This window comes from Petaurus breviceps, unplaced genomic scaffold (genome assembly GCF_028583685.1).
Source record: "Petaurus breviceps papuanus isolate PSGF00001 unplaced genomic scaffold, PetGlider_PUasm1.0 90752, whole genome shotgun sequence".
Taxonomy (NCBI): Eukaryota; Metazoa; Chordata; class Mammalia; order Diprotodontia; family Petauridae; genus Petaurus; species Petaurus breviceps.
In genome coordinates, this window is record NW_027187336.1 from 9,180,429 (window position 1) to 9,207,202 (window position 26,774).

At 36.6% G+C, this 26,774-nt stretch overlaps 1 protein-coding gene across 7 annotated transcripts in view; it reads right to left on the minus strand.

Moving 5' to 3' along the window:
* The window catches only part of NCKAP5 (NCK associated protein 5), a 1,185,533-nt gene that overhangs the window by 986,299 nt on the left and 172,460 nt on the right, over positions 1-26,774 (minus strand). For 6 of the 7 annotated variants that reach the window (XM_069067791.1, XM_069067792.1, XM_069067796.1 and 3 more), the window contains exon 2: positions 8,658-8,787. In XM_069067791.1, the coding sequence (XP_068923892.1) occupies positions 8,658-8,726 (69 nt within the window). In that variant the 5' untranslated portion in view covers positions 8,727-8,787. Of the gene's footprint in view, positions 1-8,657; positions 8,791-26,774 lie in introns of those variants that run through there. The other variant, XM_069067794.1, reaches the window with a different exon arrangement.

Genomic DNA, 26,774 nt, shown 5'->3' on the forward strand with positions numbered 1-26,774 from the left:
TCACAATTTCTCCCATTATCTATGTCCCACTTACTAGGAAGTAAACAAAGATTTGGCATGCCACTTCAAAAATGTTGCCAACCATCCCCTAGCTTAAGGTTTCTAAATTTAATCCCCTGCCTGTGTCTCATTAGGTGTGGAGACCTGAACTCAGCTAGATTTTTCTATCCTTAACTCTACTCCAGATCTTCTGAGTTTACTTGAACTTAGGGATAAAGCTTGGATAAGTACCATGCTGAAACAAGATTAGTCAGAGGGACTAAAGAGCACTGCATCTACTTATTGGAACCCCATTTCCCTGTCATGAACTATACTGGGGCCATTTAAACTCTGGATCCAAGAAGGTTGAACTCTCCCTGAAGACCACTAGGCATTTGCCAATACTCTACACTTCATTTTTCTTTCCAGTATGGGTGGAAAAGGGAAAGAAGAGCTCCAATTTGGGTATTCACTAAGGTTATTCATGAATACTCAAAATTTACATGGTGAGGGTGGCCTAGAACATCTTTAACATATCTAATAGCTAAAGTTAACATAGTAAAGTTAGGAGATATGAACTGAATCACAAAATATATTAGAAATGGACTGATTTCTCTAGTATTCACAGCATGAACTGACAATTATTAATAATGACATTTTTTTTTTCTGCTTGAGAAAAGGATCAGCGAGACTTGTGCTTTCCAAAAGTTAACTTGGTTACCTAAGTTATTGTCAATTTAAAGGATATATTTACCTTCACGAAAAGACATCCAGAGAAGAAAACTTAGCCTTTTACCAAAAAATTGAAACAGTTCCTTCCCATAAGGAGCTTATGCTGTATAAGTTTTGTGAGAAGTGGGACCACTTCTAATATTTCCTATGTAACTATTCCTAGTTCAGTTCTGGGGATATAGTAGGTAAATATTTATTGATAGCCTTATTGAAATATAAAAACAGAGGACCATATGACTATAATGATTTTGATGAAACTTGCCCAGAAAGGTAACACAGACTAGGTGACCTCTAGGGGTCTTCTCCAGCCTCAGTGACTCTAATTCAAATTATGCTTCATGAATAATAGTGATGTCTGTGCAGCTGATACAGTGGGCAGTTCTAGAGTTTTGCAGAATTGGGAGGAATTCATCAATCACCAAGGTAACAACTACTGCCGTCTGCACTTAAAAGTGAAAGTTGCCTTTCTTTCAAATTAAGAGGAAATATTTGCTGTTGAAAAATGAGTTGCTCACTTCCTCACTTCCTGATGGCTCAATGCTATCACAGCTTCCAAGTGTCAAATCACTGAGTGTACAGCATGGGAATGATTCTTGCAAATAAAAAGCACAGCTTGAAACACTTACTTTTTCTGATCAAAAAGTATCCTGGGGACAGCTGAACAGTCTAGGGTCAAGAAAAGACCTCGATTTCTAGTGTGATTTTTATTATCATCAGAGAGAAGACTGTACTTGCCCCAAATTTACAGCTACTCCATAGACTCCTACTGATAGTGGCAGCTTTGCAGTCAGAGCTTTCTGTGTATTGAACCTTGTCCTTTTACTTCTCCTCTCCTTACCCCCACCAGATCTTTTTTTTTTATTTTTATTTCACTCACAGGATACTTTCTTTTTTAAAAGCAAGATTCATCAAGTAAAATATGGTCAGTTGCAAAGAGCACATCATAACCTATGTGTGTGTATGTGTGCATTCAGACACACACACATGAATTCCAAACCTTAAATTAAGATTAAAAACCATTGGCTCAAATTCCCAAATGGCAGCAATTTCATCACATGTGTACAGTAAGGTTCTTCATTCTGTGGTTTCCTGTGTCTGAAGAATGTAATTACATCAAAATTCACTTCCTACACAGCCCTTTGCAATTTGATTATGTGTTAAATGTAATGAAGCTAATAATGCCCTTGTTCTTAGGCAAAACAGTATGTTATAGGTTTGGACTACAATCTGTAAAGGAAAATCATTGGTGCCTCCTGATACTCTGAAATCTGGTCTAAGATCTCTACAGTGATGAAAATTTAAGGCAGTTTCAGTGACAGGATTTAGATCTGGAAAGAAATCTTTGTGGCTAATCAATCATTAAACATTTAGTAAACACCTACTACGTGCCTGGCACTGTACTTGGTGACCCTCTCAGTTTCTGAAGGGTGAAAACCAAAGATGTATAGTGACTTGTCCAAGCTTAATAAGCTAATAAGTATCTGAACCAGAACTTGAAACCAGATCTTCTGACTTCAAATCCAGAGCATGCTTCCTCCCCAGATGCCCACCCCAGTGATACCAAATGAATGACTTTACTGTAAGTGGATCAGTAATGGAATCATGAGCACTATGAGCAACAGCAAAGCGCACCACCACCACCTAACATTAAGTGCTCATATAACAATCTGATTTCCAGTCTTATCATTCAGCTGAAACTATTCTTTCTTAAGTCTCCTAATTAACAAATGTATGGTCTTTTCTCAGTCCTCAGCCTTCTTGACTTCTCTGTAGCATTTAGCACTGCTAACTACCACCCTCTCCTTCTGGTTACTCCTCCTACCTCTCTGATCACCCCTCCATCTCCTTTCCCAGAACATCATTCACATCATATGTTTTAACTCTGAGTTAAGACTCTTCCCTGGGCCTTCTGTTCTCTCTATATACACTCTATGATGACCTCATCAGCTCCCCTGAGTTTAATTATCATGTCTATGCATATGATTTGAAGATCTATACACCCAGACTCCATCTCTCACCTGAGCTCCTTTCTTGCAGGATCAGAAATCACCTATCAGGTATTTCAACTAGATGTCCCATAGACTTATCAAATGCAATAGGATGAAAACAAAATTCATTTTTCTTCCAAACTTCCTCATTTGAGCAAAAAAAGAAAACCCAAACTCTCATTATCCTTCCAGTTTCTCAAGTTCACAATGCTAGCATTAGTGTTACTTCTTTCACCTCACAAATTCAACTAGCTGCCAAATTTGGTCATTTCTACCTTTATATCTTTTGAATCTATCCCTTCTCAATACCCACATAGTTACCAACTTAGATTATGCCCCCTTCACTTCTTTCCCAGACCATTTCAATGACCTCTTTATTAGCCTCCCTGACTAAAGTCTTTCCCCACACCAATCCATCCTTCTCACAGCTGCCAAAATGATTTTCCTTAAGTACAGGTCTGATCATATTACTTCCTTCCTTCCCCCAAAAAGCTCCACTGGTTCCCTATTGCCTCTAGAATAAAATAAACAATTCTCTGGCACTTAAAGTCTTTTGAAAGTTTTCCTCAAACTACCTTTCCAGTCTCACATTCATTACTTACCTTCTCCCTCTACTGCCAAATTGTGCTTGTTGTGTCAAAACTCCTGCTCTATTTCCCATCTCCATGAACTCAGTCAACAATGTGTTGAAAGAGAAGCACTGAATAGCTAAGTCATGTGGCTTTGTTTACAGAAGAATAGGACTTCATGATAGTGAGGCAAGAACAGCTCAATGACACAAAAATTGCAGAAAGTTTATTGCTGAGTAACCCAGACTTATTGATTGGTTCAATTTACAACAGGAAACAGGGGGAATTGTATACCTTAACACCATGGGCTATGAAACAAGTTAAAATTTGTTTAATAATTAAAAATGCATAACCAAGTAGACCACCAGCATCTCACTATCTTTCATAAGCTGAAATAACAAATTATTGTATTAAGATCCTTGATCTAAGAAATCTCAAAATATTCTTGATAATTCATCAAATAAGTGGTAATGAAACTGAACAATTATTATAGATAGAATTGTTCCCTTCATTGATCCTAGTATGATACTGATCCATGAGAAATAAGATAAGCAAATACTCATAATTTTCAATTTATGTGCAATGATGAATATTCAAAATCTAAAGACCTATCCATGTGGGAATTGGATGAAGTATTTATCACGTCATCCAATCTGTGCCTCAAGTTGTCTCAGAAATACTTTTCCATGAGCTTACAGAAGATGAGCTTCTGTCCAAATACTCTAATTCAACAAGTGGATATTTTATCCATTTTTGCAATAGTCAGCAGAATTTAGGGTTGGGCCTGTGTCTTCATTAGTATAAGGATTTCCCTGTGAGGATACAATTCTACCAATACAGATGGACATCAGTTCTGCAGTTTAAAATTTTCAAGAATTGCCCAGGGCACGCTCAACTGATTTACCCAGGATGACATGCCAGTATCTGTCAGAAGCAGGAGTTAAACTCAATACTGCTGGGCTCCAAGGCCTCATCTCTATCCTTTATACCACACTGTCTCTCCACAGAATGGTAAGTATTAAGGAATAATAGCAGTATAACGATCTCTTCTGATACTGTTACTATCTGAAGTCCATTGATAACAAAGCCAACAGCAGCAATAATGATAACTAAGAAGTATAGTATAGGAGAGAAAAAGTCAGTCTTAGAATCAGGAAGACTAATTGACATATACTCTCCCTGTATGACCACAACCACATCTCTTAACTTCTTAGTTCTCCCCAGCAATTATCTAATACTACAGGCTATGGAACAGTTGAAAATCTGCAGATCTGTTATCTATAAGAGAAAAATTTCAGTTGCTTCCAACTCTTTGTGATACCATTTGGGATTTTCTTGGAAAAGATACTTGGTTTGCTATTTCCTTCTCCCACTCATTTTACAGATGAGGAAACTGAGGCAAACAGGGTTAAGTGACTTGCCCAGGGTCACAGAGCTAGTAAGTGTGTGAGAGCAGATTTGAACTCAGGTCTTCCTGACTCCAGGCCTAGTTCTCTGTCCACTGTGTTGCCTAGCTGCCTTAACAGAATGAAATAATAGGTCTGGACGATAAGCAACAAAAATAAACATGAAGGCACATGTTCAGTCTCTTTCTGTTTGTTCATATAGATATATGGCTTTAGGATTCATAGAGCAATACACCAATACACACACACATATATGTAAAATATCTTTTGAGTCTCAAAATAACCAAGTGATTAGAAAGGGGAGGTATTTGGGGTATTACTATTCTTATTATTGAGAAGTATGTTTTACTGAGAAGGAAACTGAGTAACAGAGAATTTAAATGAATTGTCCAAGGAGACAAAGCAAGTATTACAAAAAATATTCACATCCAGGTCTTCTCTTTGCTCCCAATCCTGGCATTCATTCTGCTGTGCCACATGACCTTTTCCTACATGAAGGACAGCACATAACATGCAGGATCATGTTAAATTTACTTGGCATAAACCATATTATGTAAGTGATTTTTCCCATTCTTAGCAGCTATTAAGCACCCACCATATACTAATGAAGGCATGCAGCCATGTGTGAACATGCTTTATCTCAGGGTTTCCCACTCTCAGGGAGTAAAGGTGGCACTCACAGAATATGATTCTAGATAACCAAAGGAAAATAGAATGATGTTTTTAAAAAATCTCTTACACATGATATCATGAATTTTTAGAGAATCTGTTTTTTTAAAGTCAGAGCTAAGCAAGATAATCTCATTGTCATGGAAGTTTGAAATGATGACAAGCCATGAAAGTCAACTAAATGATATTCATTTTCCAAAAGAAAGAGATAACCAGGAACCCGGAATCCCTAGACCTGTTCAGTAGGCTTGTATGAACAAAAATCTAGACCTGAAGTAATAGCTGGCAGTTGTAGCATAACTGAATTTCGTGCACATGCTTACAAAAAGACTGATCATCTACAAAGGGGGAAAATTTGGCATCAATCACCAAGCATTTATTAAGTACTTGCTTTGTGCTGGGTACAGAATCACAAAGGCATCAGGCACCTCCACTCGGGTAATACAAACTATACCTGGAGTCAAGGCAAGAAATAAATATTAAGTCCTTAGTATGTGCCAAGCACTGTGCTAAATGCTTGCAATAGGAAGAAAGGGAAAACCAATCTCTGCCTTTAAGGAGCTCACATTTTTTTTAATGGAGGAGCTGGGCATGTTAGCACAAAGCAGTGATCACTGCTACCTAGAAGTCTGAGGCTTGTAGATTTCTTCAGTTTGGAAGGTCTGGTCCACAATAAGCTAAGGAATTGGTACAGCACCAATAAGGTAATGCTCTGAGAGTAGAGGACCATTAGAATCCCTGAAGTAGGGAGGATTTGTCTAGGCCCTCAATGATGCAGGCCCAAACTCCCAAGACAATAAGCAGAGAGATTGGTTTCATGAGAGTCTACTTCTCTTCCAGTCTGAGTAAAATAAAAAAACCTAATTAAAAAAAAATACAATCTAATGTCAGAGAAAATATGCCATCAAGATATATACAGGACAACTTATAAGTAATCTCAGAGGGAAGGCACTAGTATTAAGTGGGACCGGGAAAAACTTCTCATTAGAAGGTGGAATTTTAGTGGAGAGGCAGCTTAGATTTTAGCTTTGGTGACTTGAAAAGAGTTAAGAATATAGAAGGTGGAGACATGTAGGGAGAGCATTCCAAGTATGGGGGTAGGGGTGGGGCAGCCTGGGAAAAAGTCTGGAGTCAAGAAATGGAGGAATGAACAGGAATCTCCTCAACAACATATCCAATAAGGAACTGTCCAGCTTTTGCTCGACCACCTTTAGTGAGAGGGAAATTTTTGTCCCTCAAGGCAGTCCAGTGCCTTTGGGGATAGGTCTAATTGTTAGAGAATTTTTCCTCTTTTTAAGTTGATATCTCTCTCTACCTCTCTCTTTCCCCACCCCCCTCTCAGACAGAGAAATAGAAAGAAAGAGATAGACAAACAGACAGACACAGAGAGAGAGAGATGGAGAGGGGAAGAGAAGAGAGGGTAAGAGAAGACGGGAGAGGAGAAGAGAGACCATTTTTACAGTGTGGTAAAGACTAAGGACAGCTTCTTAGAATAATGTTTTGCTGCCTAATCCATAACTGAAGTAAATGCTAAATTTCAGTAAACATTTAGCCAAAAAAGATGTATTTTTTTTCTCATTCAAGTTCACAGGACCCCTAAAGTCTATTCATGTGGTCCATTAAGAACCTCTGCTATAAGATCTTTAATTGAGGGACATTATAGATCTTATCCATGATATGATGATGATGATGATGATATCTCCTCCTCTATGGTTTACAAAGTGCTCTCACATTTTTTAATCCCATTCGATCCTTACAACACAGTCCTTTGTGATAAATAAAGCAGGTGTCATTATCCCCATTTGACAAATGAGGAAAGCCAGATATATCAAGTTGAAGTGGCTTGCTCAAGGTCATCTGAACCCACATCTGCTGATTTTAAGTAGAGTAAGTTTTCTTGCCTTGTTTTTTATCCAGAAGCTTATTAATAAGGGCAATGCCATAATTCTAAAGTCAACTAAGGTCATCAATGACAATATATCTAGGGAGCTATCTGGAGGCAAGGAGACCTTTCTAGTGCCAATTCAAATCATTCAGTATAGGCAGTTATCAATTCCTCCTCTTCATAATCCAGTCCCTATGATTACATTTGCATACTGAGACTATTTCACATTTCTGTTTTTGATTGGTGATGACAAGGAGATGAGGGAAAGCATCTTTGAACATCTACCCTTTGTTCCTACGCAATCTTCTCAAATGCCCCACCCCCACACACACTTTTAATTCTTTTCTATCTGGAGAAAGAACTAGGAAACAAACTAGAGGCAGTGTATCATATTGGGAAAAGAGTTTAGACTAAAACAATGAACTTGTGTACTGGCAAGGTGTTGCTTAATGTATAATTCATATGGACCCACACATCTGTGTTCACATTCAGTGTTTGAATCGAATATTCATAAAAGGGTCTGACCTGATACTGGACTCTGTGCTAATACCTTTTACAATTCCCAGAAATTTCCTTTTTGACTAGTTGGAAAGGTGAAGACCACAACACCTGGAGACTCAGAACACAACAACTCTGTCTGCAGTGTCTGGAAATTGTGATTTACAAAATCTAATCCTGGAAGAGGAAAAAAATAGAGCTACATCTCTATTTCACTATCTGGGTCCACAGAGAGAGCAATAACCAACTTCTTTCCATTAACTCTTTCTCCCCACGAGCAGTGAAGAGGCAAAGAACAGCCGACACAATGTGGCCCAAAGAAGGAAAAATAGTTGGTGAACTTCTGAATGAGAAATAGCTTAGTCTCTTTCCACAGACAGGCTCGATCTCCATGATTGTAAATATCCAACCAGATGGTGGGTTTTCAAAAACAACTTGCATCTGCACAGAAACTTGGAAAGAAAAAGCATAATATTCCATTAAACTAATGCATATACCCACCTCCACATTTCAGGAGTCAAACTGGCTCTTTCAGAATTGTAACTACATAGATTCTTATTAGCCTGGTCTATAATATGAGGATAAATTTGCGGAGAGAACTCTATATAGAGTTTAGCAATATTATATTTAGCAATAACTATACAGTGGTGTTTTTGTGTAGGGTGATGTCTCCTTTAGATGGAATTACAGTAATTATATATAATGTTGACAGATTATGACATTCACCTATTAAGATACTAGACAAACATTCCTATAATTTGCTGCCTTTTGAGTTTGTAAAAAATAAATGAAAGGAAGTCCCCAGGGATGCTGCTAATGGGGTATCTGGAATGGTAGTTTCAAAGGCACAGGGTTCAGGAAATAACAGTCAAAGAATAATGCTTTTTAAGCCAAAACATATAGAGCAGTAAATGAATATTTTAGTACTTACCACAAGACTGCTGTCTAGAGACAACCTTTTTCCAAAGTCCCTTTTCTCGAGCTGTCTTTTCCCCTCCATGGATGAAGGTATTTATTTTCCTTTGTGATTTATAAGAAATCTTAGTCTGTTTCCAGGGTCACTGCAAAAAGGGAACATGTGTTTTACTATCCACGTTAACATTTCTCGGACATTCATTATTAACTCTCTAACCAGATACAAATGGTAGGTAAAGAACTGGGGCTTTTGCAACCCCCACACCCTTGAGGGGTTGCTAACATTGGTGGCTGTCTTTATTGAGGCCCCAGTGTTTTTATAGGTTTTTCTAACAGAGCTGGGGAATGGGTTTGCAGGGCTAATCAGCAGACTGTGGAAAAAAACAAACAGTCCATTTCATGCCACACTTGTTCCACACCAGCCTCTTTCTATTGGCATGACTCACTCTGTTACTATGTACATGGATGCTTTCTGCAAATTCCGTGAAACCAAATCGACAAAACTGTCCCCTACAACTGATATTTACTGAGCTCAGATTACCTGAGATTCATTGAAGGGAGAAGCAATATACTCCCACCCACCCCCAAATGTTAAAGTTATCATTAAAACTCAAGTTTTCAAATTCCATTCCCTGTAATTATTTGATGAATGTCATCAGATACATATCTTTTGGAACTGCTAGACCAAGAAGAAAACAAACAAACAAACAAAAAAACCAGACCATAACATTATCAACAACAAATATTTACTAAAACACTCCTTCCTGAACTTAGTTATTGGGAGAGCCCTGGGTTCAAATCACGACTCCATCACTTATTGAATATATCACCAAGGATAAATCACTTACCCTCTTTGAGCCTCAGTTTCCTCATTTGTAAAATGTGGATAATCACACATGCAACAACCTACTTCATGGGGTTATTGTAAGGAAAGAACTTTGCAAACCTTAAGTTGCTAGATGAGTTTAATGTTATTATCACATTACCAATTTTCAAAGAGTAGAATAAATTAGAATTCACTTCACATCAAAACTCTACAAAACCCAATTTTATGTTTCTTGATTATCAAAAAGGCACCTCTGGATCTTGTAGTAGTCACAAACTTGAATGACAGTGGTATTGTTGATAGAAGCATACAGCCAGATAACAGATATTTCAAGTTAAATGAATGCCAGATAAATGAATTTTTATTGGAAATTTAAATGGATTATAATAAAATGATAATGATGTTACCATCTTCAATGCATATAGCACTTGACTATTTACACTTTGATTTACTTACATCATTTTATTTGATGCTAAATGGTATATGCCCCTTTGGGGTCAAAGTCTGTTTTTCATACTTATATTGCGAACACCTAGCTTGGCACACATTAAGTACTTAATTGAGGTTTGCTGAATTGAAATATTTGTTGAACTCCCATTTTACAGATAAGGATACTGAAGCCCAGACAGATTAAGTGACCCATCCAAAGTCAAATAGTAAATGGTAGTCTTGAATCCAGGACTTATGATTCTCTTCATTCTTCTTCTCAAAAGGCTTCCATTCTAACACACAAACACTGGTTCTTTCCCTTTCCTTCTTTCCTATTATTTGATTGCACAAGCAAAGGTACTGAAGAAAACCAAGGGAAGGACCAATTATAAGCAGCCCCAGGAAAAATATTAACATGGTTAAAACAAAAGAAAAACAAATTTCCTGCCTGATGGCTCTCCCTGATTATAGAGTGTCCATTTTCCAATTAATTCTAAATACCATTCTCAAATTGAAAACTAAGTTATCATGCTGCAATCCTGCTCAGGTTCCCCACTGCCTGAAGGATAAAAATCCAAATTCTTTATCCTAACATTCAAGGCAATTTCTCTCCTATTCATTCTGTTTCCTTAATGTTTGATTCCAGGTAAGAATGTTTTAATTCTTAAGGGCTGATTCTAATGGTAGAAATTGTTGATATCATAGCATGATAGAAAGGAGAATACTTGGGAGGCAACAAAGGACTAGGCAACCAAACAGACATGACAAGCATTCTCAGCAGGAAAAAAAAATATATATATATATATATATGTTGGGGCGGCTAGATGGTGCAGTGAGTAGAGCATCAGCCCAGAGTCAGGAGGACCCAAGTTTGGTTCAGGCCTCAGACACTTAACACCCACACAAAAATACTAGCCGTGTAACCTTGGGCAAGTTACTTAAACGCAATTGCCCTCCAAAAAGCAAAAAAAAGAAAAAAAATATATATATATATACACACACACATATATACATATATATGTACATATACATACAAACACACACACATACACACACACACACATATATATATATATGTATATATATACACACATACATACATACACCTGATACTGGGAGATGCTTTTTACTCTAGACTTGAATTTTGTAATTAGTTCAAGTACAATTGCAAAGGGGCAAAGGGCTTTCAGAGACTGAAAGGTTGCACCAACATCATTTGGTGAAAATATCAAGGTCTGTGTCTTTCACAACTTATCCAGTATCACAATCATCATTTGTCTCCCTCTAATGCCTCATCATTTCTTTGTCCTTCTCCCCATGAACTCTGAATGTCTTCCCAAACTCTAACTTATGAGGTGCTTACTCATAATAACATAAAATTAAGACAAAAAAAATAGGGCAACCTCTCCCAAATAGTGTGATAACATTTGAATTTTTAATTTAACAAACCCACTAATAAATAAGTATTAAGCAACTACCATATTGCAATGGGAATTTGAAGACCTTCCCCGCCTCCTTAATAGACCTAGGGGGGAGTTTGAAGATCTCCCCTGCTTTGAAAGTAAACTGCCCCTTAATAGGCTGAATGTAATCACATGGAGCCTGTGATGGAGGGAATTTGCTGAAGGGTGCAACAGAGCCCACAGGAAGCTTCCCTGCTGTGAAGATAAACTCTGCTCCCTGATAGGCTGAATGTAGTCATATGGAGCCTGTGGTGGGAGGAGTTTTGCTGAAGGGAAGCAGAGCTCACAGGAAGCTGATTGGGAGAGAGAGGAGCTCATTAAGGAGATTGAGAGGTTTGTGAGTAAATATTCATTTTGTATTGGTTTGTGGGAATACTGAAGGACAGCTGTGGCTCTCAGCTTCTGAATATCTTTGGTACTATGATGGAATTGGCTTACTGGTTTGAGGATTTGGTTTTCTGGTGTCTAATTCCTTCAGTTCTATCCTGTATCTGGAGAATGTGGCATATTTTGCGATCAAAAGTCATGTGATACTTATAGTCATGGTCTTTATCATGATTGTAGGTGCTATAAATATTAAATTGGTGCTACATATATGCAGTAATTATGTTAGGTAGTAGTAATAAAAAGACAGCAAATGAACCCTGTCCTTGAGTAGCTTATAATGTATAGAAGGAAAAAAGATATAAACATATATGTATGTTTAAAATATAAGTATAGAAATTGGACCTGTGATATCATTGGTAAAAGGCAGGGGTTGGAAAACTACAGCTAGAGGGGAAGATCTAGCCCACTGTCTGCTTAACCCCAGAGGTGAAAATGGGTAAATAAATTATTCATTTAAAAATGTAAAATCAAATTCCTTAAATTCCATTACAATATAGCTTGGGTAGTACAAAAACAAGTTGGTCATGTAAGTGATAACCTTGTCTGCCCCTTAGTATTGGATAGTTGCCTTGAGCATTGAAAGATCGAGAGACTTAGCCAGGGTCACACATCTAATAAGCATTGGAGGCAAGACACTTGGGTCTTCCTGGTTCCAAGGTCAGCTCTCTCCACTACATGATGATGCCTCACTATTAAAAATAAATAGAAAATAAATATAAGTCATTATGGGGGGAAGGCATGAGTAACTACAAAGATCAAAAAAGGTCTCAGGAGAGCTGAGCTGGGAAGTTAACAAGTTTTTTTTTCATTTAAGAAATTTTTTTCTAACATTTTCTAGGCAAATGAACTAATTGTTAATAGGGAAACTATATTTTTATTCAATTTCACAGTGGATACTGAGCCTGGCAAGACAATTCGAAACTATTTTCCTCATCAATGAATTTGAAGACCTGGTTGACCTCGAAGTCCTAGAAAAGTAGCCCACCTGACTCTCTCCTATTATCCTTTCTTCATCAACCTTGCTACTTTTCATCAGCTATTTTCCTATAAATTTTCACTACTTGACAGTTAACCTCCTTGAGAAAGCAGTGTACAACTGGTACCTCCTCTTAGTGTCCTTTTATTTCCTTCTAAACTTTCTACATTCTGACTTTTGACCCCTTCATTCAACTGAAAATACCCTTTCCAAAAGCTAGCAATGAACTCTTTCTTCACTGACAATTTTAATGACCTTTTCTCAATCTTTGACATCTACCCAACAGTTGACATTGGCCTTTTCATACATCTTACACCCCACCACATACACTGTGATCCAGCTATACTGGCATATTAACTTCCCCTAAAACACCACTTTATCTCTTGTTTCCATGATTTAGCCCTATAGCCCATGCCTAAAATGCTTTGACCCTGTACTTCTGCCTCTTAGTGTCTGCAGCTTCTTTCAAACTCAAATCTCACCTTGCATAGGCCTTTCTCAATCCTTCCAGCTATGAACAGCTTCTTTCAGATTACCTCCATTTACACAGTACATTTCTTATTGTTACTATGTATATGTCATGTTGTATATATCTTATTATTTACTACTTAGCATATGTATCTTATCATTTATATTTGTTTCCCCTACTAGAATCTATCCTCCTGAAGAGCAAGGAATATTTTGTTTATTTATTTATCTTCCTTCATTATCCTATTGAGTAAGTATTAGCAAATACTTATTGATGAACTGATTCCCCATATCACTAGGTTAAAAAGAAAATAAATGTATGACTAAAGCAAATAGGCTTGAAAAGTTCACCTCACCCATTTCTAGTGGTGAGAATGGAAGTGGAAGTGGTCAGCAACTTAATAAAAAAAAAAACACAGGAAATTAAGCTTTCTTTTAATAGACAATGACTTTAGATTATTTTCTTTACAATTCTATTGCCAGCTAATGAAACTTTCACTTCCAGATATTTAAAACTCTGAGTTGGTCTAAATAAATTCCCTTGTAATTCTCCTTGCAGTTTAAATGGTCCAAAGTATTAGATAGGCCTTTTTAACATTTCTAATGATACCAATAATTCCTATTTTCACTTAAATTTTATTAACAGGCAGCAAAGTATTGAAGGAACAATAACTGAATAATACTATTAAAGGAAACCTTAAAGGCATATTTCTACCCTTTATTCTACATATGCACATTTTGATAATAAAATAAAGGCAAATCTTCTATCCAAATTGATTTCCATTCCCCTGATTTATGTTTCTTCCCTGCTTTGAAATATCAATTAGATAACCAGAAGATTCTTTAGGAAATCTTACTTTGACACTATCAGGACAGTGGGTTAAATCAAAGGAAGGAGGTAGCTTCTGGACAGTGACTCAGAACAAGGTAAGAACTAATTTGCTTTTAATCCTCTACCCTGCACTCAATCTCCACACCCTCGCCACCCCCCTTTTTGTGAGTCTTCCAATATGCCTGTGGGGGGAAAATGTCAGTTAGTTTAGGCTACAATGCAGGTTAAGCTATGTGACTGGTCCTTATTCCTCTATAAAAGCCAATTAAATACTCAAACTCAAAACCTGAAAGGAAAGGATATCCTGAATGTAAATATTGCCTCTTAATCAATTGCCTGTTTTCCTTTAATGTTATTCTCTCAAAAATACATGAAGACCTGCTTAAAAGCAAAACAAAACCCTTATATATCAGTGGGAAGAAATGTTAGATCTACATTCTAAGTAGTTTTTCTACTCATTTTGGTATCACTCAAGATGAATGATTGTTCTATAATAAACAGGGGCTCATACTTCAAAGATTAATATAGATTCCCAAGGGCTATTAGACCAGGGTTCATCATTTACAAAATTCATTTCCATCCCCCCCCCATCTCTCCATATGCAACACTCTTTCCTCAAATTAAAGAGTGAACATATTCTAAGGGAAGGGATTCTGTATTTGAAAAGAAGAGTGATTGTGTGTGTGTGCGTGTGTGCGTGTGTGTGTTGTGTGTGAATAATTTAGATGTGTTTTAATTTTGTTCCCTATTACTTACAATTACTAACTTGATTTTCTGGGACCTAAATTCACCTTTGACAAACTGTTCCATTCCATTCAACTGAACATGCATAAGCACAGTTTCATTTATATATTCATGTTGGTTTTTATTAGAAGATACATTGGATGGTTTGGGCATCTGACACTGATGTCATGGGTGAAGTATATAATTTTTAAGTAGACTGAAGCAATTACATCAGGAATGAATGGAAAAGAGAATTGTCTGGATTTGAGAGTAAGACATAACTGAACAGATTCAAATTCATGTATTTTTCAATACTGAAGTGCCTCCTGCAATCAGCAAACACATCCTGAAGCAGATTGACCACTAGAAAACTGAATGGTAATAGTTCTGAAAGACAGATTTCCCAAATGTGATGTTCTTCATCCCTGTCAGAGAGTTTAGCAGTTGGAAACAGTCTCAGAGGGATGTCACAATAACCCATCACTGTGAGGTGGGAGAAAATTCTGCATGATGATAAAAATTGGTTTGTGAAAATGGTTTCATGGGTACATCCACATTAAACTCCCTGCTCAGGATACTCAACAGCCCCAGGTTGATGATTTAAATGCTAAACAGTTCCAAAGTAGCAATGCCTACTCACTGTTTCGACAGACATCTGACCTCCTACATTTAGAGACTGGAAAACTCAAGCAAGATCTAATTCCAAAGCACTTAACTCCTGTTTTGCCTGCAGAATCTTTGCCAGAGAAATATAAAGTGTTGCCTACTAAAGACCAGTACAGCAAAATTGGAAAAGAACTGTGATTGTCCTGAAAAGAAGTTTCTGTGGGGTTGAGAAAAAGGAAACCTATTATCCTTAAGAAGCTCCTTCAAATTTATCAAAGATTGAACACCAATTATGTAATGAACACTGTCCTAGATACCAGTAGAAACATAAAGATTAAATCAAAAGTTGTTGCCTACAAAAAGATCACAATCTAAGAAAGATTTGTGACTTGTACAAAAATCACTCTGACACAAGAAAAGTGTTTGTGAGAGCTTCAAAGTGCAATGGAGTGAGGGAAATCATTGTAGAAAAGAGATTAGTAATGATCCCAAAAGATCACTTTCCCAGAATTCACCAGCATAAGATGGAAGGGCTTCTCTTATCTACTTTTTTTCCAAGTGCTCATGACTTTGGCCAATCACCAGAGGTGATCATTCCCCGAACTCTAAGTGACCCTTCATTACACTGACTCACATTAAACTGACATGAACACAGAAATTTATCTTCTTCATTAAGCATTTAGCAAATAGTGACTGAGTTCTTATTGTGATCAATACTATATATATTAAGCATTATTGGGGACACAAATATAAAACACCACTTCCTCTTAGAATGTAAACTCCTGGGGCAGCTAGATGGAGCAGTGAATAGAGCACCGGCTCTGGAGTCAGGAGGACCTGAGTTTAAATCAGACACTTAACACTAAAACTAGCCATGTGACCTTGGGCAAGTCACTTAACCCCAACTGCCCTCCCCACCAAAAAAAGCAACAAAAAAAAAAAGAATTAAAAAATGTAAACTCCTTAAAGGGTAAAGATCTCTTCCTTTGGGGGCACTATATATCTAGCAACTAGCACAGCACCATGCCTACAATATAAGAACTTAATAAATGTTTATTGAATTGAATAATAAAATTGCCTTCAAAGAGCTTACAATCTCATAGTAAAGAAAAACCATATACAAATAACATAATCCAGTATGTTGTAAATGTCATATTTGTACAGAGAGGATCAGAAAAAGATGGAGTAATCTCATTGAATGAATTGAAGAATGAATTTAACTGAATAAATGAATGAGTTTGGAGAAGGGAAAGATTGTTCCAGCTGAGGTTCTCAGACAAGGATTGCTCATGTTGCCCTGTTACAATGCCCTACTAAGTCAGGGTGTCAAATGCTCATCAAATGAATTCCATTGGTATCTAATTGTACTGCATAGTCTAAAATACAAGGAATTGGAAATAGGAGACTTCTTCTAGGCCATACACATTGTCTTTTTCTGTGCTCCTCACCTCTTCTGCACTTTCTTTCCTCTGTTTTTTCTTTTCCTTTGTGTTTTTATTTCTTCCTACTTAGCTCTGTCTTTTTTTTTCCTATTTAGTTGGTTTATGAAACGTTTCTGATTCATTATAAGAAGGGTCTATACACAGCCTTTAAGCCCTTCAGGGGAAAGTCACTGTAGAAATCTAATAAATAAATAAGATGTGCCTATAACCCCAGTGGATTAGAGGAATATTTAGATAAGCAATTGAAGAAGGAGAATCTTAACACTATGTCATCTGCTAACGTTAATGAGTTAATTAAATTAGAAAAATTCCACTGCCAAAAGCTAAAACACTCAGTTAAGTAGGATGCTAGGGGAATTAAATGACAGTGTTATTCAATGCATTCTGCTCAGGCTTATGATTTTTTTTTTCCTTGTAGGCTGTAGAGAGCTACACTTAAAAAGCCATCTAATTTCAAGAGAGTATTTTCCATCTGGGGCCAGTTGGGTAGAGTATGCTGCCTACTCTGCAAAGTCTGTTGGAGGAAAATACTTGTTAAAGAAACTGTTTATTAAAAAATTATGAAAAAAATAATCCAACAAAGACTTTATAGTGACATCCTCTCTAAACACAGTTATATCTATTAATTTCACCTAAAACAGCTTTACACATAAATGAGGAATTAAAATTATTCTGGAAATGGATACAATAAAATAAATTGGTAGTTGTTACATCTCTGTTAAAACCTTGTCATAGTTCTGAAACATTCTTCTTTACCTGGAAGCTTTCTTAAGGTAAGTTTTCTGCTCTCATTTTTTGGGGAAGGCTCTCCAATGACCTACGTGCTGTGAACAATTCAAAGAGTCTGGCAAATCAAATCAAGATTAAGGGATTAAGTTTAAGAAAGTCATTACCGTGCTCAAAACAATACAAGGAATTTCAATAAACCATAAAATGGCAGAATATGGCATTAGAGATGTTCTAAGTAATCACAGCTGTCAAAATGACAAGCATGAGAAAAGTTTCTAAGATGCTTATTTTGTCCTCTCCTTGTTTAATTAAATGAAGAGGACTATTCATTCATGAGGAAGGGAGTAGGTTAGAAACTCTTAAAAGGACATAATATTGAGCAACTGCCCACCTAAATGAGCAGCCTATACTCAGAGAAGTTTAGAATACCTCCCTTTTTTTTTCCTCTTTGGAGGGGGGAAGGTAGGGCAATTAGGGTTAAGTGACTTTCCCAAGGTAACATGGCTAGTAAGTGTTAAATGCCTGAGGGCGAATTTGAACTCAGGTCCTTCTGAGTCCAGGGCCAGTACGCTATTCTCTCTGCCCTCTAGCCACCGCAACTATCTATCTTCCTAAAAATAGTTATAGCAATTTCTTTGTTAGGCTGCTTAATCCTCTCCCTATCATCTTTGCCTATTATGAGCTAGGAGGATTTAATGATCAAAGCCTCTAATATCTTTGACATTTTAATGATTTTGATTAGCCATTTGCTTTTGTCCTAGATAAAGGCAAGGTTGGAGGAGGTCAGGGGACAGAGAGTAGACCAAGGATGCAAAAAAAGATCAAAGTATCTAGCTCTAGTGTGAGAGACATTAGTAAAACTACAAGATTTCTTCATTGAATTATACTAACAAGAGGACTATGTAATGCCCTTGGTATTATAGAGATACGAGATATACAAAGACAGTAGGAGTGTTATGAGTTGTGACTTGGACTTTGTACAACTCTTTTTTGTCTAACCTTACATTGGATAAATAATATATATATATATTGTTTATATATATCATTTATATATATGTTATATGTATATATAATATAAATAAATAAATACATAAAAATGATAGAATCGTGGTTGGAAGGAATCTTATCAGTCAACTAATCCAATATAGGCACTTTCTCTATGATATAGCTGACGTACAATTATACTTCTTTTGATTGAAAATTATATATGACGGGGCGGCTAGGTGGCACAGTGAATAGAGCACCAGCCCTGGAGTCAGGAGGACCTGAGTTCAAATCCAGCCTCAGACACTTGACACACTTACTAGCCGTGTGACACTTTGGGCAAGTCACTTAACCACAATTGCCCTCCAAAAAGCAGAAAGAAAGAAAATTACCTACGATGAAGATCTTGTTAACTTATAAGGCAGTCCATTCTGTTACTTGAAAACTCTAGTTAATAATGTAGCTTATAATTATTTGGCATTTTAAGGTTTGCAAAATGCTGTACTTATATTAATATACACATTACCTCATTTAATATTCACAAGATTTCTGTCAGGCAGTACTAATTCAATCTTTTCCATTTTGCATGTGAGGAAAGTGAAGCACATCAAAGTTAAAGAACTGGACTGAGGTCATGGCTAGTAAATAAATGGCAGAGGTAAAAATTGAACTAAGAACTTTTGACTCTATATCCAATATTCTTTTTCTTTTTTTGAAGCAAACAGAATTAAGTGACTTGTCCAGGGTCACAAAACTAGTAAGTATCTGAAACTTAATTTGAGCTCAGGTCCTCCTGATTCTAGGACCAGTGAACTATCTATTACAACACCTAGATGCCCCAATATCAAGTATTCTTTAATACTTAGCACCATCCAGTCCCTAAAGAAATTTACAAATGCCATCATGAAAGGAAATTGCTAGGTAATATTTCCTTATATTGAACTAAAATCAGTCTCCCTATAATTTCTATCTATTGGTTCTAGTTCTGCCTTTTGTTGTCCTATAAGATCTCTTCCTTTTTCCACAGATGATACACAAAATATATGAAGACAGTTATTATTTTCACCTGTATCTTCTCGAGCATTAGCATTGCTACCTCTCCCAAGAATCCTTTATATTATGTGGTTTTCAGGCCTCCATCCATTCTTCCTTCTAGTCACTTCTGCATTTGATTCTCTCTTTTGATATGTGGTTCCCAGAATTAAACATATGTAATCTGTGTGGTTTTACAGAAATAAAGGGAGATGATTGCTAATCTTGATGAGGATTCTATATTTATTTTAATGCTCATTAAATAGCATACAAGGTACCATGTGATGCATCATGTAAATGGTCTAGATACATACTTTAGTATCTAGCATATAGCAGGTACTTAAAAAAATTTTAGTTTCATTCATAGTGATGTCACATTTAGTTCATACAAAGCTTTAACCAAGTCCATTTATTTCATATGAACTTCTTTTAAAGCTAAATAGCACAAAACCAGCAGCTGTGTAATGTATTTTTTTATCTTAAGTGCAGAAGCATTCTTTTATTTTTATTCCAATTTAATCATTAGCACACTCTAAGATTTTCTGGACAGAAAGAGTTGAACATCTTGTCTTCATTTGTTGTTGTTCGGTCTTTTCAGTCATGTCTGACTCTCGCTGACTCCACTGAGAGATTTCTTGGTGAAGATACTGGAGTGGTTTTGCCATTTTCTTCCCTATCTCATTTTACAGATAAGGAAACTCAGGCAAACAAAGTTAAAGTAATTAACTCAAGGATCATATAGCTAGTGTCTGAGGTCACATGTGATTTCAGGAAGGTGAGTCTGACTCCAGGTCCTGGCTCACTATCCACTGAGCCATTTAGCTGCTCCACATACAAAAGTTAATGATGACAAGCATCTTTGTAGTTGAGAACCAGTTTCTTCTTCTAAACCAGAAAAACTAAATATTGGACTTGCATTGTTGTGCAAACTACATTCTTCTGATGGTTAATTCTCCTCTAGACTTTATTAGTTACCATAGATCTGTCTAGTGAAAGTTCATCTGTAGTCATCTAGTAGGAAAAAAAAAACTGACCACCTCCATAAACAGATTAGAAAATATCCTTTGCAGTTGGATTGGAGGAACCATTTCTTCTCCCACTCAGCTTATGGATTTCTTTGCCCATTTCTTTTTTTTTACTTTATTTTTTGGAGGGGAAATTGGGGTTAGGTGAGTTGGCCAAGGTCATATGGCTAGTTTTTTGCATTAAGTGTCTGAGGCCGAATTCGAACTCAGGTCCTCCTGATTCCAGGGCTGGTGCTCTATTCACTGCACACCTAGCCACCCCTTCTTTGCCCATTTCTGACAGTCTTACACTGAATGGAACCATACCTGATAATGGAAATCCAGCCATGCACCTAAAATCTCTGAGTTCTAATTCTGCATGGTCAGAGATTTGCCCATTGTCTTCAATTGATGTAACATATTTTTTTTTCTGAATTTCCTATTTCTCATATGCATATACAACTCAAACCTAGGTAATCAACATGTCTTAGCTCAATCTTCAAATTCAATTCATCTAAAGGCACAGTGAACTTCAATTTGTTGAAGTGCTTTATGGAAAAAGCATAGAACTTTGGACTAAAATCTAGTCTATCCTAGCTTCTTAATCTGTGGGTCATGACCCCACATAGGTTGTGAAAAATTTGGCAACAATAAAAGGTTTCTGAAAGCACAACAACCAAAAATGAATTAAAATTCAAACACGGAATAAATCTAAGGTGTTTCTGGCAGAACTTGCCCATTTTGCACTGCACATCACTGCAGCCTTGGTTCTGAACACAAAGGCACACTTTGCACTGCATATGCCTGCACACCATGCAACCCCAATGAAATGCAAAAAGGGGTGGTGAGTAGAAAAAGTTTAAGAAGCCCTGGAGTGACCTAAATTGCCTCCCAGTTCTACAATTTTGTGATTCTGTACTGCTCAATATAAAATATATTAAAGCATCCAAGAGGAAATGCCCAGAAATTTGTCAATTTGTCATATATATACTTTGAGTGGAGACTATTGTCATTTTACCTCATCTTTCCATGTCAATAGGAAAAATTAGATCATTCTATTGAAAATGAACTTGATCACTTTTGGCATAAAGTAATATAATGTTAGCAATTAGTGTAGGATTAGAAAAAAACATGTTAAGGTTGGTATAACATTTTATTCCTCAGAAACAAGTGGTCACATTTCCTGAGATACTAAATAGAATCAGAGATGGAAAGAATATTAGCAGCTGATTCTATCACTGCTGAATTGATTTAAGAGGTCATCCAGCCTTTGACTGAAGACCTACAATGAGGGAAAATCCTACCTCCCAAGAGAGCCCATTGTAATTTAGGACACCTCTATTTATTGGAAGCACTAACTGTTAGGAAGTTTTGTTTTGTTTTTTCCTTTCCCTTACATAAAATATAAATCTGCCACTTTCAGCTGTTGTTCCTAGTTCTGTCTGCAGGGACCAAGCAAAAAAGGCTGATGCTACTTCCACCTGGAGACACATCAAATATTTGAAGAGAGTATCATGTCTCCCCCCTGTGCCTTCTCTTCTCCAGGCTAAACACTCAAGGACCTTTACTACCATGGTTTCCCCACTCTGGATGCTCTCCATATTAACATGAAAATCAGAACTAAACACACAACACTCCAGATGTGGTCTGATAGGACAGATTATAATGAGATTATAATCTCTCTTTTCCTGGAAGCTCTATCTCTCTTAATGCAGGCTGACTGCTTTAGCTTTTTTGGATTCTATAGCATACTCTAATTCCCCATAACAAATCCCAAGAGTTTTCTCTTCTTCAGGACCAATCTAATTACTAGCATTGCCACCTTTTTAAATGTCACAGTCAATAGTTTATTTAAAAAAAGAAAATAAAAATATTTATTTATGCTAAGTAATATTAAAAAAACTAACAGAAAAAATTTTAATGTGTGAACATGTAGAACTATAAGCAATTTCCCTAATTACTGATGTTAATTAAACCTTTGATTTTACTTTAAAAATTACCCTGCAGTGGTATAAAATACTTTCTGAGGTTGGGAATATAACCAACAAAATAAGAAAATTCTTAGATTATAAAATATTCTTAAGTGCATTTTTAGGGAAGTGTATCATCTTCATATAAATTGAAATTATGAAGCCTTTTCAATAAAAAAGTCACCAATTCAATTCAATTAAATAATCATTTACTAGTCCCTGAAGCACAAGGGACAGAAATAATAGTCCCTAACCTCAAGAAGCTTACAATCTAATGGGAGTTGACCAAAAAGGAAACTGAAAAATGAAGGAAGCATGGTGTTCCTATGTCAAAACTAAGTAGTTAACTATTGATGGAAAATGGAGTTTACTAGGAAGGATGTAAATCCTCTATAAAGGAAGGCTTTGGCAGGTATGCAATGATCTGCCTTCCAGAGTTTCTCCAATAAGAAGGCAGAGACAAATGCAATAATACATTGTTCTTTATCCATGACCGTAAGCTATGATGTTAAAATGTCATGTCATCATAATAAGGAACTATACATCTTGTCATCTACATTTTGTATTTATACTAACAAGCTAACATTTGTAAATGAAGATCCTCTTTTGACCCATCCTCTTTCTTCTTAATGTCTCTGAACAAAGAATTCTGGTTTGAAGGGAGTCATTCCATTATTTCTTAGTTGCATTTAGAAGATACTTTCTTGGTAGTTTTGGAGTTTCTATCTCTCCATCAAAGGATAATTACTAATGGAAAGTAGATAGTTTAGCTCTTAGATATCAAATTAACTTGATAACTATCCACTTTATAGTTTGCTTTTTGTTTGTCTAGGCATAACCCCTGTAGCTCTTAGTGAATATCAATAAAATCTAAATCATAAAATAGTTCAATCAGAACTGGATTAGAAACCAAGAGATTCTTGTCCTAGCATCATCTCTGCCTCTTCATTTGAGGCAAGTAACACCCCCTCTCTTGCCTGTCTTTTGTGAGGCAGTGGGGTAGAGTGGAAAGAGTGATAGGTACAAAATTAGAGGATCTAGATTCAAATCATTTCAGAGAAATCACTTAGCCTCTCTGGGCTTCAATTTTTTTTTTTTTTTGCTTTTTGGAGGGCAATTGGGGTTAAGTAACTTGCCCAAGGTCACACGGCGTGTGTGTGTGTGTGTGTGTGTGTGTGTGTGTGTGTGTGTGTGTGTGTGTGTGTGTGTGTGTGTGTGTGTGTTTTAAGTGTCTGAGGCTGGATCCGAACTCCCAGGTGCTCCTGACTCCAGGGCCAGTATTCTACTTGGGCTTCAACTTTTTTAATGGTAAGATGAGAGGGTTGGACTTAATGACCTGAAAAACCTTCTAGCTCTATATCTATTGTCTTATGGTTGTTTTACATGTGTTAAATGCAGGGTTTCCAGTACATGATCCCTTGTGTTTCTTCTAGGCTTAAAACTTGATGACTATGAAATATTTTAAGGATATTTGGACCTTTTATTTTTAATTTCTTATCTATATGAATGATTTAATTTAAAAACATTTATTAAATCATTAGATTATCAAACTTCTTCATTTTTGTCATTTATTTTATTTGTCATTTTATTATCTCAACACTTTCTCAGTTTCAATTTTGTGACTTGAAGCTGGAATGTATAGACAGTACAGTCAATAGAATTTAGAATCTGGAATCAAGAAGTCCTGAGTTAAAATCTCACCTCAAACACTTCCTATTGTGTGACCCTGTTTTCAAGTCATTAAAACTTTATTTGCCTCCATTTCCTCATCTGTAAAAAGGATATAATAATACTTCCCAGCATTGTTGAGAGGTCAAAATGAGGTCATATTTTAAAGGACTTTGCAAATACTAAAGAATTATATAAATGCTAGATATTTTATTAAGTTTTTATTACAGGAAATGTTTATATTTTCTCTTTTGTAAATTGTCAGGAAAATCCTTCTAAAGTATAATACACATACAATTATATAACTAAGTTCATTTAAATGTTTTCTTTAAAGGGAAACACAAAATTTTATAGCTTGTAAAATATGGATTACGAACATTATCCATTATCATCAATATGCAGTCACTGAGGATCTATCACATATATAATCCTGCCCTTAACCTTCCAGGTCTGGATCACCAGTATATTTATTCAGAAGAAATTAATGTCTAGAAAATTCAACCGCAACAACAGCATCAAAAATTCACATTACTTTTAGTTTCTGTGTCACCACCAATATCCAAGTGCCTTAAGACTATGCCATTAAGTAAATTTCTCTATTACTCAAAGCTTCTTCACTTGATTCAATATTTGTATTCCACTCCATCTTTACTCCCTGATACCTGACAAAAAGCAAGCAAGCCTTTCATTTATTTTCAATAAATAGAAAACTCTTCCAGTGAAGAAATGGAACTGTGAACAAGGGATTCAATTTTATTTCAGTATGGTGGAAATCCTTCAAATCTTTATGGCCACTTTATTTTTTTAAATCAACTTATTCTAATGAATCTGAATATAAATTAAAGGTGAAAATGCAATTCAATAGCTAGTAAAGGGAAAAAGAAATACATTAAATAATAATGCCTGTTAGTTCTTTTCTTTGGCAGCATAAGACATATTCAAACTGAAAGAGAGTCACTTTGGGTTCAATTTAAAAAGGATGTTCTCCAATCACAGACCATCTTCCCCCAGGCATATGGCTCTGACCACATGCAAAATTCAAGTTCAAGAAAATTGGACATGCTTAGCAAAGGACACTCACCCAGAAAAATGGGGTGGGGGGAGGGAACAATCTGACAGACGGTTTAGAAAATTGTAATGTAATACCAAGCAAAGGCAACTTCCCAGGTTCAAAATACCAGCATAGGTGCTCTCTATTTTATTCAGTAACAAACCCAGAACAGAGAAGATCAAAACATGACATCATTCAAAATACAGCATTTACTAAGTGTGATTAAATCATCTCCAAGGCCTACCCCACCCCAGGACTTTCCAATCATTCAATCAATTACAAAGTCTCTGTTCCAAATACTTCTCCACCCCTAGGCTATACCTTAATTAAGTCCACCACAAAGCCCCTCTTCTCAAATGGAGATTAGTTTCCAAACATAAGTAAAATACATTCATTTGCTCAACCATAGAACACAAAAAGGTCAAAAGTTCCCCACCCCTGGATCACAATTGAATCTACCCCAGAGTTACATCAAGTTTAAACACAGCACTTAATACCCAAATGGAGGTCTTTTCTTCATCTTGACACGAGGCAAGTTCTCAGCAATCTTAGTTCCTGGAGAGACAAGGCTTAGCAAGGCCATAAGATACATTGCCAGTCCCTTCATGAATTTATCCTCTGTCTGTAGAACAGTCCTAGAACCCCTGAACACATTAGCAAAGCCCTCTCCCAGGATTTCTGTAAACATACAACAAGAAAATCCTTCTTCAGGGCTTCTGAACCAACAGAAAGGCTCCCAGACCCCTGCAACAACAGCACTGTCCTTCACCAGTGGACAGTATTCATTCTGTCTGCCGGACAGTCTCCAGACCCCTGCAACAACAGTACTGTCCCTCACCAGTGGACAGTATTCACTCTCAGTACTGTCCCTCACCAGTGGACAGTATTCACTCTCTGTCTGCAGGACAGTCTCAGGCCTTCTTAACCAAATGCCAGGTTCCAGGACTTCTTCAACAGGACAGTCTTTCACCAGTGGACAAATCTGGCAAAACAACATCAAAACAGACAGACAAAGTACCAGCAAAACAGCCATGTCTCCTCAGTCCTTGGCAGCTCAGGGGGCAGGTCTCAAAAGTCCAGGGCAATTCAAAGCGGCCACCAGCAATCTCTTAGTCTCTCTCTCTCCACGAGGTGCTGCTTCCAAAAAGAACTTCCGCCTCTCTCTTGTCTCTCCAAATCTACGTCACCAGCTCCTCCCAGTCAGGACTTTCTTTTCACATCAAAAAGTCCATCCCACAGGTGGGATTAACAAGCTCTGGGTTTTAATACAATCAATTTGAAAACCAAGCCCAATACAGGGGAATCTCCACATTCCATTACTATCACAAAAATGATTCTGAATTAGGGGAACTAAAAGCAGCAAGACTGACATAAAGAGTAAAAATTAATTTTATGCAACAAGAAATTATGAACTTTGAGGATAGATATAATGAAGTTACCTGAACATAAACTTTCAGTCTACATAGCTATGCAAAATACATGCAAATTTAATCACAGATCTTCTAACTATTCAGACACTGGAACAGAGCCTTGAGAAAATCCT